This window comes from Drosophila novamexicana, unplaced genomic scaffold (assembly GCF_003285875.2).
Source record: "Drosophila novamexicana strain 15010-1031.04,08,12 unplaced genomic scaffold, DnovRS2.1 tig00004555-arrow-pilon, whole genome shotgun sequence".
Taxonomy (NCBI): domain Eukaryota; kingdom Metazoa; phylum Arthropoda; class Insecta; order Diptera; family Drosophilidae; genus Drosophila; species Drosophila novamexicana.
Genome location: NW_020825052.1, coordinates 826776 through 844179, shown reverse-complemented (window position 1 = coordinate 844179; position 17404 = coordinate 826776). Strand labels below are relative to the sequence as shown.

At 42.7% G+C, this 17404-nt stretch overlaps 2 protein-coding genes across 2 annotated transcripts in view; both read left to right on the top strand.

Moving 5' to 3' along the window:
* LOC115770298 (titin) overlaps positions 1 to 17404 on the top strand; it is a 57902-nt gene that overhangs the window by 29858 nt on the left and 10640 nt on the right. The window contains exon 18 of the mRNA XM_030715534.1: positions 75 to 17268. Within this exon, the coding sequence (XP_030571394.1) occupies positions 75 to 17268 (17194 nt within the window). The remainder of the gene's footprint in view (positions 1 to 74; positions 17269 to 17404) is intronic.
* LOC115770059 overlaps positions 1 to 17404 on the top strand; it is a 31748-nt gene that overhangs the window by 11215 nt on the left and 3129 nt on the right. The window lies entirely within an intron of this gene.

Here is a 17404-nt window from a genome sequence, read left to right as displayed (position 1 = left end):
AAACACGCGAGTCTGTTGATATTCATATCAAAGATGTAGTGAAGCTGCCCATGGATCCTGTAAAATCTGTTGAGCAACCCAAATCCCCAACTGATGTAGCCAAGTCAGTTTCAAAGGGGTATTCAGACGATGAGAGTGATGACGAATTTGGAATTGTTAAGCCACTAGATAAGACTCTTCCTTCAACCACTCCTCTGCTGCCACTTGCAGACAAGACCCTGCAGAAAACTGACGATATTGTTAAACCACTGACTGACTTGAAGGACGATAAGCCACAAGCTAAATTAGATGAGAAACCCAAGTCGCCCATTGAAGCATCCAAGCAAACTCTTAAGGAATATTCTGATAATGAAAGTGATGAAGAGATTTATTTCGACAAGCCTCAAGACAAACTCCTTCCCTTCACCACACCTCTGGTACCTCTAGCTATGACTACAACCAAAATTACTTCCGTAAGCGATACTCGCGAGTCCGTTGATTTTCAGATCAAGGATGTAGTTAAGCTGCCCATGGAACCTGTAAAATCAGTTGAGAAACCCAAATCCCCAACTGATGTAGCGAAGACAGTTTCAAAGGGGTATTCAGACGATGAGAGTGATGACGAATTTGAAATTGTTAAGCCACTAGCTAAACCTCTTCCTTCAACCACTCCTCTGCTGCTACTTGCAGACAAGACCCTGCAGAAAACTGACGATATTGTTAAACCACTGACTGACTTGAAGGACGATAAGCCACAAGCTAAATTAGATAAGAAACCCAAGTCCCCGATTGAAGCATCCAAGCAAACTCCTAAGGAATATTCTGATGATAAAAGTGATGAAGATATTGGATTTGATAAGCCTACAGAAAAGCCCCTTTCCTCAGCCATACCCCTGGTACCACTAGCAATGACGACAAGCACAATTACTTCTGTGAGTGAAACACGCGAGTCTGTTGATATTCATATCAAAGATGTAGTGAAGCTGCCCATGGATCCTGTAAAATCTGTTGAGAAACCCAAATCCCCAACTGATGTAGCCAAGTCAGTTTCAAAGGGGTATTCAGACGATGAGAGTGATGACGAATTTGGAATTGTTAAGCCACTAGATAAGCCTCTTCCTTCAACCACTCCTGTGCTGCTACTTGCAGACAAGACCCTGCAGAAAACTGACGATATTGTTAAACCACTGACTGACTTGAAGGACGATAAGCCACAAGCTAAATTAGATGAGAAACCCAAGTCCCCGATTGAAGCATCCAAGCAAACTCCTAAGGAATATTCTGATGATGAAAGTGATGAAGATATTGGATTTGATAAGCCTACAGAAAAGCCCCTTTCCTCAGCCATACCCCTGGTACCACTAGCAATGACGACAAGCACAATTACTTCTGTGAGTAAAACACGCGAGTCTGTTGATATTCATATCAAAGATGTAGTGAAGCTGCCCATGGATCCTGTAAAATCTGTTGAGCAACCCAAATCCCCAACTGATGTAGCCAAGTCAGTTTCAAAGGGGTATTCAGACGATGAGAGTGATGACGAATTTGGAATTGTTAAGCCCCTAGATAAGCCTCTTCCTTCAACCACTCCTCTGCTGCTACTTGCAGACAAGACCCTGCAGAAAACTGACGATATTGTTAAACCACTGACTGACTTGAAGGACGATAAGCCACAAGCTAAATTAGATGAGAAACCCAAGTCCCCGATTGAAGCATCCAAGCAAACTCCTAAGGAATATTCTGATGATGAAAGTGATGAAGATATTGGATTTGATAAGCCTGCAGAAAAGCCCCTTTCCTCACCCATACCCTGGGTACCACTAGCAATGACGACAAGCACAATTACTTCTGTGAGTGAAACACGCGAGTCTGTTGATATTCATATCAAAGATGTAGTGAAGCTGCCCATGGATCCTGTAAAATCTGTTGAGAAACCCAAATCCCCAACTGATGTAGCCAAGTCAGTTTCAAAGGGGTATTCAGACGATGAGAGTGATGACGAATTTGGAATTGTTAAGCCACTAGATAAGCCTCTTCCTTCAACCACTCCTCCGCTGCCATTTGCAGACAAGACCCTGCAGAAAACTGACGATATTGTTAAACCACTGACTGACTTGAAGGACGATAAGCCACAATCTAAATTAGATGAGAAACCCAAGTCCCCGATTGAAGCATCCAAGCAAACTCTTAAGGAATATTCTGATGATGAAAGTGATGAAGAGATTTGTTTGGACAATCCTCATGACGAACTCCTTCCCTTCACCACACCTCTGGTACCTCTAGCAATGACGACAAGCAAAATTACTTCCGTGAGTGATACTCGCGAGTCCGTTGATATTCAGATCAAAGATGTAGTGAAGCTGCCCATGGATCCTGTAAAATCAGTTGAGAAACCCAAATCTCCAACTGTTGTAGCGAAGACAGTTTCAAAGGGATATTCAGACGATGAGAGTGATGACGAACTTGGAATTGTTAAGCCACTAGATAAGCCTCTTCCTTCAACCACTCCTCTGCTGCCACTTGCAGACAAGACCCTGCAGAAAACTGACGATATTGTTAAACCACTGACTGACTTGAAGGACGATAAGCCACACGCTAAATTAGATGAAAAACCCAAGTCCCCCATTGATGCATTCAAGCAAACTCTTAAGGAATATTCTGATGATGAAAGTGATGAAGATATTGGATTTGATAAGCCTACAGAAAAGCCCCTTTCCTCAGCCATACCCTTGGTACCACTAGCAATGACGACAAGCACAATTACTTCTGTGAGTGAAACACGCGAGTCTGTTGATATTCATATCAAAGATGTAGTGAAGCTGCCCATGGATCCTGTAAAATCTTTTGAGAAACCCAAATCCCCAACTGATGTAGCCAAGTCAGTTTCAAAGGGGTATTCAGACGATGAGAGTGATGACGAATTTGGAATTGTTAAGCCACTAGATAAACCTCTTCCTTCAACCACTCCTCTGCTGCCACTTGCAGACAAGACCCTGCAGAAAACTGACGATATTGTTAAACCACTGACTGACTTGAAGGACGATAAGCCACAATCTAAATTAGATGAGAAACCCAAGTCCCCGATTGAAGCATCCAAGCAAACTCTTAAGGAATATTCTGATGATGAAAGTGATGAAGATATTGGATTTGATAAGCCTACAGAAAAGCCCCTTTCCTCAGCCATACCCTTGGTACCACTAGCAATGACGACAAGCACAATTACTTCTGTGAGTGAAACACGCGAGTCTGTTGATATTCATATCAAAGATGTAGTGAAGCTGCCCATGGATCCTGTAAAATCTGTTGAGAAACCCAAATCCCCAACTGATGTAGCCAAGTCAGTTTCAAAGGGGTATTCAGACGATGAGAGTGTGGACGAATTTGGAATTGTTAAGCCCCTAGATAAGCCTCTTCCTTCAACCACTCCTCTGCTGCCACTTGCAGACAAGACCCTGCAGAAAACTGACGATATTGTTAAACCACTGACTGACTTGAAGGACGATAAGCCACAATCTAAATTAGATGAGAAACCCAAGTCCCCGATTGAAGCATCCAAGCAAACTCTTAAGGAATATTCTGATGATGAAAGTGATGAAGAGATTTGTTTGGACAATCCTCATGACAAACTCCTTCCCTTCACCACACCTCTGGTACCTCTAGCAATGACGACAAGCAAAATTACTTCCGTGAGTGATACTCGCGAGTCCGTTGATATTCAGATCAAAGATGTAGTGAAGCTGCCCATGGATCCTGTAAAATCAGTTGAGAAACCCAAATCCCCAACTGATGTAGCCAAGTCAGTTTCAAAGGGGTATTCAGACGATGAGAGTGATGACGAATTAGGAATTGTTAAGCCACTAGATAAGCCTCTTCCTTCAACCACTCCTCTGCTGCCACCTGCATACAAGACCCTGCAGAAAACTGACGATATTGTTAAACCACTGACTGACTTGAAGGACGATAAGCCACAATCTAAATTAGATGAGAAACCCAAGTCCCCGATTGAAGCATCCAAGCAAACTCTTAAGGAATATTCTGATGATGAAAGTGATGAAGATATTGGATTTGATAAGCCTACAGAAAAGCCCCTTTCCTCAGCCATACCCTTGGTACCACTAGCAATGACGACAAGCACAATTACTTCTGTGAGGGAAACACGCGAGTCTGTTGATATTCATATCAAAGATGTAGTGAAGCTGCCCATGGATCCTGTAAAATCTGTTGAGAAACCCAAATCCCCAACTGATGTAGCCAAGTCAGTTTCAAAGGGGTATTCAGACGATGAGAGTGATGACGAATTTGGAATTGTTAAGCCACTAGATAAGCCTCTTCCTTCAACCACTCCTCTGCTGCCACTTGCAGACAAGACCCTGCAGAAAACTGACGATATTGTTAAACCACTGACTGACTTGAAGGACGATAAGCCACAATCTAAATTAGATGAGAAACCCAAGTCCCCGATTGAAGCATCCAAGCAAACTCTTAAGGAATATTCTGATGATGAAAGTGATGAAGAGATTTGTTTGGACAATCCTCATGACAAACTCCTTCCCTTCACCACACCTCTGGTACCTCTAGCAATGACGACAAGCAAAATTACTTCCGTGAGTGATACTCGCGAGTCCGTTGATATTCAGATCAAAGATGTAGTGAAGCTGCCCATGGATCCTGTAAAATCAGTTGAGAAACCCAAATCTCCAACTGTTGTAGCGAAGACAGTTTCAAAGGGATATTCAGACGATGAGAGTGATGACGAACTTGGAATTGTTAAGCCACTAGATAAGCCTCTTCCTTCAACCACTCCTCTGCTGCCGCTTGCAGACAAGACCCTGCAGAAAACTGACGATATTGTTAAACCACTGACTGACTTGAAGGACGATAAGCCACAATCTAAATTAGATGAGAAACCCAAGTCCCCGATTGAAGCATCCAAGCAAACTCTTAAGGAATATTCTGATGATGAAAGTGATGAAGATATTGGATTTGATAAGCCTACAGAAAAGCCCCTTTCCTCAGCCATACCCTTGGTACCACTAGCAATGACGACAAGCACAATTACTTCTGTGAGTGAAACACGCGAGTCTGTTGATATTCATATCAAAGATGTAGTGAAGCTGCCCATGGATCCTGTAAAATCTGTTGAGAAACCCAAATCCCCAACTGATGTAGCCAAGTCAGTTTCAAAGGGGTATTCAGACGATGAGAGTGATGACGAATTTGGAATTGTTAAGCCACTAGATAAGCCTCTTCCTTCAACCACTCCTCTGCTGCCACTTGCAGACAAGACCCTGCAGAAAACTGACGATATTGTTAAACCACTGACTGACTTGAAGGACGATAAGCCACAAGCTAAATTAGATGAGAAACCCAAGTCCCCCATTGATGCATTCAAGCAAACTCTTAAGGAATATTCTGATGATGAAAGTGATGAAGATATTGGATTTGATAAGCCTACAGAAAAGCCCCTTTCCTCAGCCATACCCTTGGTACCACTAGCAATGACGACAAGCACAATTACTTCTGTGAGTGAAACACGCGAGTCTGTTGATATTCATATCAAAGATGTAGTGAAGCTGCCCATGGATCCTGTAAAATCTGTTGAGAAACCCAAATCCCCAACTGATGTAGCCAAGTCAGTTTCAAAGGGGTATTCAGACGATGAGAGAGATGACGAATTTGGAATTGTTAAGCCACTAGATAAGCCTCTTCCTTCAACCACTCCTCTGCTGCCACTTGCAGACAAGACCCTGCAGAAAACTGACGATATTGTTAAACCACTGACTGACTTGAAGGACGATAAGCCACAATCTAAATTAGATGAGAAACCCAAGTCCCCGATTGAAGCATCCAAGCAAACTCTTAAGGAATATTCTGATGATGAAAGTGATGAAGATATTGGATTTGATAAGCCTACAGAAAAGCCCCTTTCCTCAGCCATACCCTTGGTTCCACTAGCACTGACGACAAGCACAATTACTTCTGTGAGTGAAACACGCGAGTCTGTTGATATTCATATCAAAGATGTAGTGAAGCTGCCCATGGATCCTGTAAAATCTGTTGAGAAACCCAAATCCCCAACTGATGTAGCCAAGTCAGTTTCAAAGGGGTATTCAGACGATGAGAGTGATGACGAATTTGGAATTGTTAAGCCACTAGATAAGCCTCTTCCTTCAACCACTCCTCTGCTGCCACTTGCAGACAAGACCCTGCAGAAAACTGACGATATTGTTAAACCACTGACTGACTTGAAGGACGATAAGCCACAAGCTAAATTAGATGAGAAACCCAAGTCCCCCATTGATGCATTCAAGCAAACTCTTAAGGAATATTCTGATGATGAAAGTGATGAAGATATTGGATTTGATAAGCCTACAGAAAAGCCCCTTTCCTCAGCCATACCCTTGGTACCACTAGCAATGACGACAAGCACAATTACTTCTGTGAGTGAAACACGCGAGTCTGTTGATATTCATATCAAAGATGTAGTGAAGCTGCCCATGGATCCTGTAAAATCTGTTGAGAAACCCAAATCCCCAACTGATGTAGCCAAGTCAGTTTCAAAGGGGTATTCAGACGATGAGAGTGATGACGAATTTGGAATTGTTAAGCCACTAGATAAGCCTCTTCCTTCAACCACTCCTCTGCTGCCACTTGCAGACAAGACCCTGCAGAAAACTGACGATATTGTTAAACCACTGACTGACTTGAAGGACGATAAGCCACAATCTAAATTAGATGAGAAACCCAAGTCCCCGATTGAAGCATCCAAGCAAACTCTTAAGGAATATTCTGATGATGAAAGTGATGAAGATATTGGATTTGATAAGCCTACAGAAAAGCCCCTTTCCTCAGCCATACCCTTGGTTCCACTAGCAATGACGACAAGCACAATTACTTCTGTGAGTGAAACACGCGAGTCTGTTGATATTCATATCAAAGATGTAGTGAAGCTGCCCATGGATCCTGTAAAATCTGTTGAGAAACCCAAATCCCCAACTGATGTAGCCAAGTCAGTTTCAAAGGGGTATTCAGACGATGAGAGTGATGACGAATTTGGAATTGTTAAGCCACTAGATAAGCCTCTTCCTTCAACCACTCCTTTGCTGCCACTTGCAGACAAGACCCTGCAGAAAACTGACGATATTGTTAAACCACTGACTGACTTGAAGGACGATAAGCCACAAGCTAAATTAGATGAGAAACCCAAGTCCCCGATTGAAGCATCCAAGCAAACTCTTAAGGAATATTCTGATGATGAAAGTGATGAAGATATTGGATTTGATAAGCCTACAGAAAAGCCCCTTTCCTCAGCCATACCCTTGGTTCCACTAGCAATGACGACAAGCACAATTACTTCTGTGAGTGAAACACGCGAGTCTGTTGATATTCATATCAAAGATGTAGTGAAGCTGCCCATGGATCCTGTAAAATCTGTTGAGAAACCCAAATCCCCAACTGATGTAGCCAAGTCAGTTTCAAAGGGGTATTCAGACGATGAGAGTGATGACGGAATTGGAATTGTTAAGCCACTAGATAAGCCTCTTCCTTCAACCACTCCTCTGCTGCTACTTGCAGACAAGACCCTGCAGAAAACTGACGATATTGTTAAAACACTGACTGACTTGAAGGACGATAAGCCACAAGCTAAATTAGATGAGAAACCCAAGTCCCCGATTGAAGCATCCAAGCAAACTCTTAAGGAATATTCTGATGATGAAAGTGATGAAGAGATTTGTTTGGACAATCCTCATGACAAACTCCTTCCCTTCACCACACCTCTGGTACCTCTAGCAATGACGACAAGCAAAATTACTTCCGTGAGTGATACTCGCGAGTCCGTTGATATTCAGATCAAAGATGTAGTGAAGCTGCCCATGGATCCTGTAAAATCTGTTGAGAAACCCAAATCCCCAACTGATGTAGCCAAGTCAGTTTCAAAGGGGTATTCAGACGATGAGAGTGATGACGAATTTGGAATTGTTAAGCCACTAGATAAGCCTCTTCCTTCAACCACTCCTCTGCTGCCACTTGCAGACAAGACCCTGCAGAAAACTGACGATATTGTTAAACCACTGACTGACTTGAAGGACGATAAGCCACAAGCTAAATTAGATGAGAAACCCAAGTCCCCGATTGAAGCATCCAAGCAAACTCTTAAGGAATATTCTGATGATGAAAGTGATGAAGATATTGGATTTGATAAGCCTACAGAAAAGCCCCTTTCCTCAGCCATACCCTTGGTTCCACTAGCAATGACGACAAGCACAATTACTTCTGTGAGTGAAACACGCGAGTCTGTTGATATTCATATCAAAGATGTAGTGAAGCTGCCCATGGATCCTGTAAAATCTGTTGCGAAACCCAAATCCCCAACTGATGTAGCCAAGTCAGTTTCAAAGGGGTATTCAGACGATGAGAGTGATGACGGAATTGGAATTGTTAAGCCACTAGATAAGCCTCTTCCTTCAACCACTCCTCTGCTGCTACTTGCAGACAAGACCCTGCAGAAAACTGACGATATTGTTAAACCACTGACTGACTTGAAGGACGATAAGCCACAAGCTAAATTAGATGAGAAACCCAAGTCCCCGATTGAAGCATCCAAGCAAACTCTTAAGGAATATTCTGATGATGAAAGTGATGAAGAGATTTGTTTGGACAATCCTCATGACAAACTCCTTCCCTTCACCACACCTCTGGTACCTCTAGCAATGACGACAAGCAAAATTACTTCCGTGAGTGATACTCGCGAGTCCGTTGATATTCAGATCAAAGATGTAGTGAAGCTGCCCATGGATCCTGTAAAATCTGTTGAGAAACCCAAATCTCCAACTGTTGTAGCGAAGACAGTTTCAAAGGGATATTCAGACGATGAGAGTGATGACGAACTTGGAATTGTTAAGCCATTAGATAAGCCTCTTCCTTCAACCACTCCTCTGCTGCCACTTGCAGACAAGACCCTGCAGAAAACTGACGATATTGTTAAACCACTGACTGACTTGAAGGACGATAAGCCACAATCTAAATTAGATGAGAAACCCAAGTCCCCGATTGAAGTATCCAAGCAAACTCTTAAGGAATATTCTGATGATGAAAGTGATGAAGAGATTTGTTTGGACAATCCTCATGACAAACTCCTTCCCTTCACCACACCTCTGGTACCTCTAGCAATGACGACAAGCAAAATTACTTCCGTAAGTGATACTCGCGAGTCCGTTGATATTCAGATCAAAGATGTAGTGAAGCTGCCCATGGATCCTGCAAAATCAGTTGAGAAACCCAAATCTCCAACTGTTGTAGCGAAGACAGTTTCAAAGGGATATTCAGACGATGAGAGTGATGACGAACTTGGAATTGTTAAGCCATTAGATAAGCCTCTTCCTTCAACCACTCCTCTGCTGCCACTTGCAGACAAGACCCTGCAGAAAACTGACGATATTGTTAAACCACTGACTGACTTGAAGGACGATAAGCCACAAGCTAAATTAGATGAGAAACCCAAGTCCCCCATTGATGCATTCAAGCAAACTCTTAAGGAATATTCTGATGATGAAAGTGATGAAGATATTGGATTTGATAAGCCTACAGAAAAGCCCCTTTCCTCAGCCATACCCTTGGTACCACTAGCAATGACGACAAGCACAATTACTTCTGTGAGTGAAACACGCGAGTCTGTTGATATTCATATCAAAGATGTAGTGAAGCTGCCCATGGATCCTGTAAAATCTGTTGAGAAACCCAAATCCCCAACTGATGTAGCGCAGTCAGTTCCAAAGGGGTATTCAGACGATGAGAGTGATGACGAATTTGGAATTGTTAAGCCACTAGATAAGCCTCTTCCTTCAACCACTCCTCTGCTGCCACTTGCAGACAAGACCCTGCAGAAAACTGACGATATTGTTAAACCACTGACTGACTTGAAGGACGATAAGCCACAATCTAAATTAGATGAGAACCCCAAGTCCCCGATTGAAGCATCCAAGCAAACTCTTAAGGAATATTCTGATGATGAAAGTGATGAAGATATTGGATTTGATAAGCCTACAGAAAAGCCCCTTTCCTCAGCCATACCCTTGGTTCCACTAGCAATGACGACAAGCACAATTACTTCTGTGAGTGAAACACGCGAGTCTGTTGATATTCATATCAAAGATGTAGTGAAGCTGCCCATGGATCCTGTAAAATCTGTTGAGAAACCCAAATCCCCAACTGATGTAGCCAAGTCAGTTTCAAAGGGGTATTCAGACGATGAGAGTGATGACGAATTTGGAATTGTTAAGCCACTAGATAAGCCTCTTCCTTCAACCACTCCTCTGCTGCCACTTGCAGACAAGACCCTGCAGAAAACTGACGATATTGTTAAACCACTGACTGACTTGAAGGACGATAAGCCACAAGCTAAATTAGATGAGAAACCCAAGTCCCCGATTGAAGCATCCAAGCAAACTCTTAAGGAATATTCTGATGATGAAAGTGATGAAGATATTGGATTTGATAAGCCTACAGAAAAGCCCCTTTCCTCAGCCATACCCTTGGTTCCACTAGCAATGACGACAAGCACAATTACTTCTGTGAGTGAAACACGCGAGTCTGTTGATATTCATATCAAAGATGTAGTGAAGCTGCCCATGGATCCTGTAAAATCTGTTGAGAAACCCAAATCCCCAACTGATGTAGCCAAGTCAGTTTCAAAGGGGTATTCAGACGATGAGAGTGATGACGGAATTGGAATTGTTAAGCCACTAGATAAGCCTCTTCCTTCAACCACTCCTCTGCTGCTACTTGCAGACAAGACCCTGCAGAAAACTGACGATATTGTTAAACCACTGACTGACTTGAAGGACGATAAGCCACAAGCTAAATTAGATGAGAAACCCAAGTCCCCGATTGAAGCATCCAAGCAAACTCTTAAGGAATATTCTGATGATGAAAGTGATGAAGAGATTTGTTTGGACAATCCCCATGACAAACTCCTTCCCTACACCACACCTCTGGTACCTCTAGCAATGACGACAAGCAAAATTACTTCCGTGAGTGATACTCGCGAGTCCGTTGATATTCAGATCAAAGATGTAGTGAAGCTGCCCATGGATCCTGTAAAATCTGTTGAGAAACCCAAATCTCCAACTGTTGTAGCGAAGACAGTTTCAAAGGGATATTCAGACGATGAGAGTGATGACGAACTTGGAATTGTTAAGCCATTAGATAAGCCTCTTCCTTCAACCACTCCTCTGCTGCCACTTGCAGACAAGACCCTGCAGAAAACTGACGATATTGTTAAACCACTGACTGACTTGAAGGACGATAAGCCACAATCTAAATTAGATGAGAAACCCAAGTCCCCGATTGAAGCATCCAAGCAAACTCTTAAGGAATATTCTGATGATGAAAGTGATGAAGAGATTTGTTTGGACAATCCTCATGACAAACTCCTTCCCTTCACCACACCTCTGGTACCTCTAGCAATGACGACAAGCAAAATTACTTCCGTAAGTGATACTCGCGAGTCCGTTGATATTCAGATCAAAGATGTAGTGAAGCTGCCCATGGATCCTGCAAAATCAGTTGAGAAACCCAAATCTCCAACTGTTGTAGCGAAGACAGTTTCAAAGGGATATTCAGACGATGAGAGTGATGACGAACTTGGAATTGTTAAGCCATTAGATAAGCCTCTTCCTTCAACCACTCCTCTGCTGCCACTTGCAGACAAGACCCTGCAGAAAACTGACGATATTGTTAAACCACTGACTGACTTGAAGGACGATAAGCCACAAGCTAAATTAGATGAGAAACCCAAGTCCCCCATTGATGCATTCAAGCAAACTCTTAAGGAATATTCTGATGATGAAAGTGATGAAGATATTGGATTTGATAAGCCTACAGAAAAGCCCCTTTCCTCAGCCATACCCTTGGTACCACTAGCAATGACGACAAGCACAATTACTTCTGTGAGTGAAACACGCGAGTCTGTTGATATTCATATCAAAGATGTAGTGAAGCTGCCCATGGATCCTGTAAAATCTGTTGAGAAACCCAAATCCCCAACTGATGTAGCGCAGTCAGTTCCAAAGGGGTATTCAGACGATGAGAGTGATGACGAATTTGGAATTGTTAAGCCACTAGATAAGCCTCTTCCTTCAACCACTCCTCTGCTGCCACTTGCAGACAAGACCCTGCAGAAAATTGACGATATTGTTAAACCACTGACTGACTTGAAGGACGATAAGCCACAATCTAAATTAGATGAGAAACCCAAGTCCCCGATTGAAGCATCCAAGCAAACTCTTAAGGAATATTCTGATGATGAAAGTGATGAAGAGATTTGTTTGGACAATCCTCATGATAAACTCCTTCCCTTCACCACACCTCTGGTACCTCTAGTAATGACGACAAGCAAAATTACTTCCGTGAGTGATACTCGCGAGTCCGTTGATATTCAGATCAAAGATGTAGTGAAGCTGCCCATGGATCCTGTAAAATCAGTTGAGAAACCCAAATCTCCAACTGTTGTAGCGAAGACAGTTTCAAAGGGATATTCAGGCGATGAGAGTGATGATGAACTTGGAATTGTTAAGCCATTAGATAAGCCCCTTCCTTCAACCACTCCTCTGCTGCCACTTGCAGACAAGACCCTGCAGAAAACTGACGATACTGTTATTGATAAGCCTACAGATATTGGATTTGATAAGCCTACAGAAAAGCCCCTTTCGTCAGCCATACCCCTGGTACCACTAGCAATGACGACAAGCAAAATTACTTCCGTGAGTGATACTCGCGAGTCCGTTGATATTCAGATCAAAGATGTAGTGAAGCTGCCCATGGATCCTGTAAAATCAGTTGAGAAACCCAAATCTCCAACTGTTGTAGCGAAGACAGTTTCAAAGGGATATTCAGGCGATGAGAGTGATGACGAACTTGGAATTGTTAAGCCATTAGATAAGCCCCTTCCTTCAACCACTCCTCTGCTGCCACTTGCAGACAAGACCCTGCAGAAAACTGACGATACTGTTATTGATAAGCCTACAGATATTGGATTTGATAAGCCTACAGAAAAGCCCCTTTCCTCAGCCATACCCCTGGTACCACTAGCAATGACGACAAGCACAATTACTTCTGTGAGTGAAACACGCGAGTCTGTTGATATTCAGATCAAAGATGTAGTTAAGCTGCCCATGGATCCTGTAAAATCAGTTGAGAAACCCAAATCCCCAACTGATGTAGCGCAGTCAGTTCCAAAGGGGTATTCAGACGATGAGAGTGATGACGAATTTGGAATTGTTAAGCCACTAGATAAGCCTCTTCCTTCAACCACTCCTCTGCTGCCACTTGCAGACAAGACCCTGCAGAAAACTGACGATATTGTTAAGCCACTGACTGACTTGAAGGACGATAAGCCACAAGCTAAATTAGATGAGAAACCCAAGTCCCCCATTGATGCATCCAAGCAAACTCTTAAGGAATATTCTGATGATGAAAGTGATGAAGATATTGGATTTGATAAGCCTACAGAAAAGCCCCTTTCCTCAGCCATACCCCTGGTACCACTAGCAATGACGACAAGCACAATTACTTCTGTGAGTGAAACACGCCAGTCTGTTGATATTCATATCAAAGATGTAGTGAAGCTGCCCATGGATCCTGTAAAATCGGTTGAGAAACCCAAATCCCCAACCGATGTAGCCAAGTCAGTTTCGAAGGGGTATTCAGACGATGAGAGTGATGACGAATTTGGAATTGTTAAGCCACTAGATAAGCCTCTTCCTTCAACCACTCCTCTGCTGCCACTTGCAGACAAGACCCTGCAGAAAACTGACGATATTGTTAAACCACTGACTGACTTGAAGGACGATAAGCCACAAGCTAAATTAGATGAGAAACCCAAGTCCCCCATTGATGCATCCAAGCAAACTCTTAAGGAATATTCTGATGATGAAAGTGTTGAAGATATTGGATTTGACAAGCCTAAAGAGAAGCCCCTTTCCTCAGGCATACCCCTGGTACCTGTAGCAATGACTACAAGCACAATTACTTCTGTGAGTGAAGCACGCGAGTCTGTTGATATTCAGATCAATGATGTAGTTAAGCTGCCCATGGATCCTGTAAAATCAGATGAGAAACCCAAATCCCCAACTGATGTAGCGAAGTCAGTTTCAAAGGGGTATTCAGACGATGAGAGTAATGACGAATTTGGAATTGTTAAGCCACTAGATAAGCCTATTCCTTCAACCACTCCTCTGCTGCCACTTGCAGACAAGACCTTGCAGAAAATTGACGATATTGTTAAACCACTGACTGACTTGAAGGACGATATGCCACAAGGTAAATTAGATGAGAAACCCAAGTCCCCTATTAAGGCATCTAAGAAAAGTCATAAGGAATATTCTGATGATGAAAGCGATAAAATGATTGGTTTTGATAAGCCTCAAGAAATTCCCTCCCATCCCTCCACCACACCACTGGTACCTCTAGCAATGACTATAAACAAAACTACTTCTATGAGTGAAACGCATGAGTCAGTTGATACACAGATCAAAGATATAGTCAAGCTGCCGATATGTCATACAAAAACGTTTGAGGAACCCAAATCTCCAACAGAAGTAGGTTACAGTGATAGCGAAGTTGGAATTGTAAAGTCAATACCCACAAATTGTCTGAAGTCCATAATGCAAGCTCCGTCTGGTGAGCTTGCTAAAAATTGTAATGTTCCTACTGATGACAATGCTGAAAGGGACTTAGGTCTGGATTTAGTTATGGATTCTCCTAATCGATTAATCGGCCGTACTGGCATCGACAGCTACTCAATTTCTGAGAAGGTGATTCCAGAATCACTTTCTGATTTTGATGATACAAGATCGGTTCAGCAAATTGTTGAAGAAACTTTACGGGCTGGTGATGCAGAGGTACAAAAGATTATAAATGAAACTCTTAAAAGCGTGCAGGCTCATAGAGAATTAGATCAAAAGGATTATATATTTACTGAGTTATGCGAAAGTGAACGATCGGTTGAAGAGATTGTGGAAGATACTTTAAAAAGTGCAAAAGTTAAGGCAGGAGAAAAAAATCAGGTAGTAAATCTAGTAAGAGATGATGTAGCCTCGACGAAAAAAGAGATAACTAAAGAAGTCCGACCTATTGCTTATTTCGTCAAGTTAGGTGATGAAAAGATAGATGTTATGCCTGCAAAAAAGATAGAAATGAAAACCCCAGTTAGCAAATCCAAAACAGTAAGAAATGTCAATGCAAAATCCAAAGTAAATGTAATTAAAAAGCCACAAATTAAAAAGCAAGTAGATAATAAGGAAAGACCAGCGACTACTCAAAAGAAATCACCATTGACACAACCAAAATTAACGAATGCATCTAGCAAACAATCAGGAGTAAAAAAGCCATTAACAAATGAACCTCAGAAGGTTTCTAGAAAAACCGAGTCGAGGAGATCAGTTACAAGTTCTATTTCGACAACAACAAGCTCGGCGTCAGCTACAAGTCGAGTTATAAGTGAAATTCACTTCGAAAGATCCGCAAGTCCAGCATCAAGTTCAATATTTTATGAAAGCCACACTCAAGGCGAAAACAGCCGCTCCACAACGCCAAGGCCTAGGGTAAAAACAGATGTTACGAAAATACCATACAACACCTCGGTTCGCGCGTTAAGTCCATCCCCCAAAACCACAAAATCGACAAAAGCAACATCCATTAAACAAGATGTCAGCAAGAAAGCTAGAGTGTTTAATAAAAAGGTAAAAACAGAGACTACCCCAAAATCTACAAAAGTTGTGGAAGACAACAAGCGAATAAAAACGCCAACTCCATCTGCCACACACCGATATATGCAGCCAACTTTAGCTCACAGTATGCGTTTCGGCCTAAATGCCGATAGTGAAAGTCGAAGTGTGACTCCGGCCCCAGCAAAATCACCAGCCCCACCCAAATCGCCAGCTCCAGCACAACCCAATCGACAAAGTATATATAAAACAAAGAATACGATAAGTGCCTTGACAAAAAACTCGTCAATAGATCAAAAGCAGCAAAAAAAATTGATTACAGAAAAGCCCTCAGTTTTGACCAAGAAAGGTTCCCATACTGAAAGTAAGGATTTATTACAGAGTACAGATCGCCTTTACAAAAGACAAATATCCAAAGAGAATAAGCAAGCAAACGTGATAGGCTCCAAGAGCCAAATAACTAAAAGCATGAAGACACAATCAGCTACTGCAACTAAATCAATTGCCTACAAAACTTCCATAGAATCTGATAACAAGCTACAGAAAAAAACTACATCAACTATGCAACAACGCGTCAAAGTTCCAATTAGCTTGTCTTCCGTAACAACAAGAGCTTCAACTAAGCTAAGCAACAAAAGTGATGAAACCGTTTTAAAACCTCAGATAGACAATAAGAAAATCGTCAGGAGGACAGCAAGTAAAACGACTGAGGGAAGCAGTAATATAAGCAAAAATGTGCGCAGCTCCATAGAACCAAAACTCCAAAAGCAGATGAAGGATACAATGAACGAATCGAGCACTACGGCCAGCGGCAGCACCAGTGCCAGCGGCTCCTCGAGCAGCACCCGACGCAGTGTACGTTCCGTGATGGTTAGCCGCAAGACTGACAAAGAGAAGACGAATATGAAGTTATCAGAACAGAAGGGTGTGATATCGACATCGACTGTGCGCGTTCATAGGGAGCCGACAGCCACTACCAGCGCGGTTAGCACCGTGCTCGTTGATGACGACTCCGAGGTGATAACCATACGTTCCATTAAATCAAGTGATAGTACAAAAAGCTCTACCTCATCATCCTCTGGTAGCGGCAGCAACAGTCGCAAGGTGCTAACCAGCGAGGTTTTCACTAAGACTTTCGGCCCCGATAAGCCCCTGGAAGTGATCTACCGCCAACCCGATTTTGATGCAGAGCACCACACGGCAATAGGAATGCGTCCGCAATCCAGAAATGAACAACAGCGCTACGTTAACGAGTTCGATGTCAGCTTTATCGATACCACCGATTCCAGTCTCTCCGACTCTGTTGCACTGCCGATGTTTACCGCTGGTGATCCAGAACGCCTGCTGGCCGCCAGTCCTGGCTCCCCCAAACCAACCCGTAGTCCCTTAGCCTTAATTGAGGAAACATTGCGGCGTCACCACCAGCATCAGCATCATCAGCATATTGCTGCATCGGGCAGTGCAGTAGAACCTTCGCAACAATTGCAAGTCGAGAGCGACAGCATTGTGGCGGTGAGTGAGAGTCGCCTTAAAAAAGAGACGGAGAAAAGCTGCACATCAAAAGGTAAATAAATACATTTAGGCTTAGAGCACTCTCATACATTTATTAAACATAGCTTAGAGCGATACCCACCATGCTAAGGGCAATATTAAACATTATGCAACTTTTCTAATTGATATCAATTTTCAAAATGCTTTTA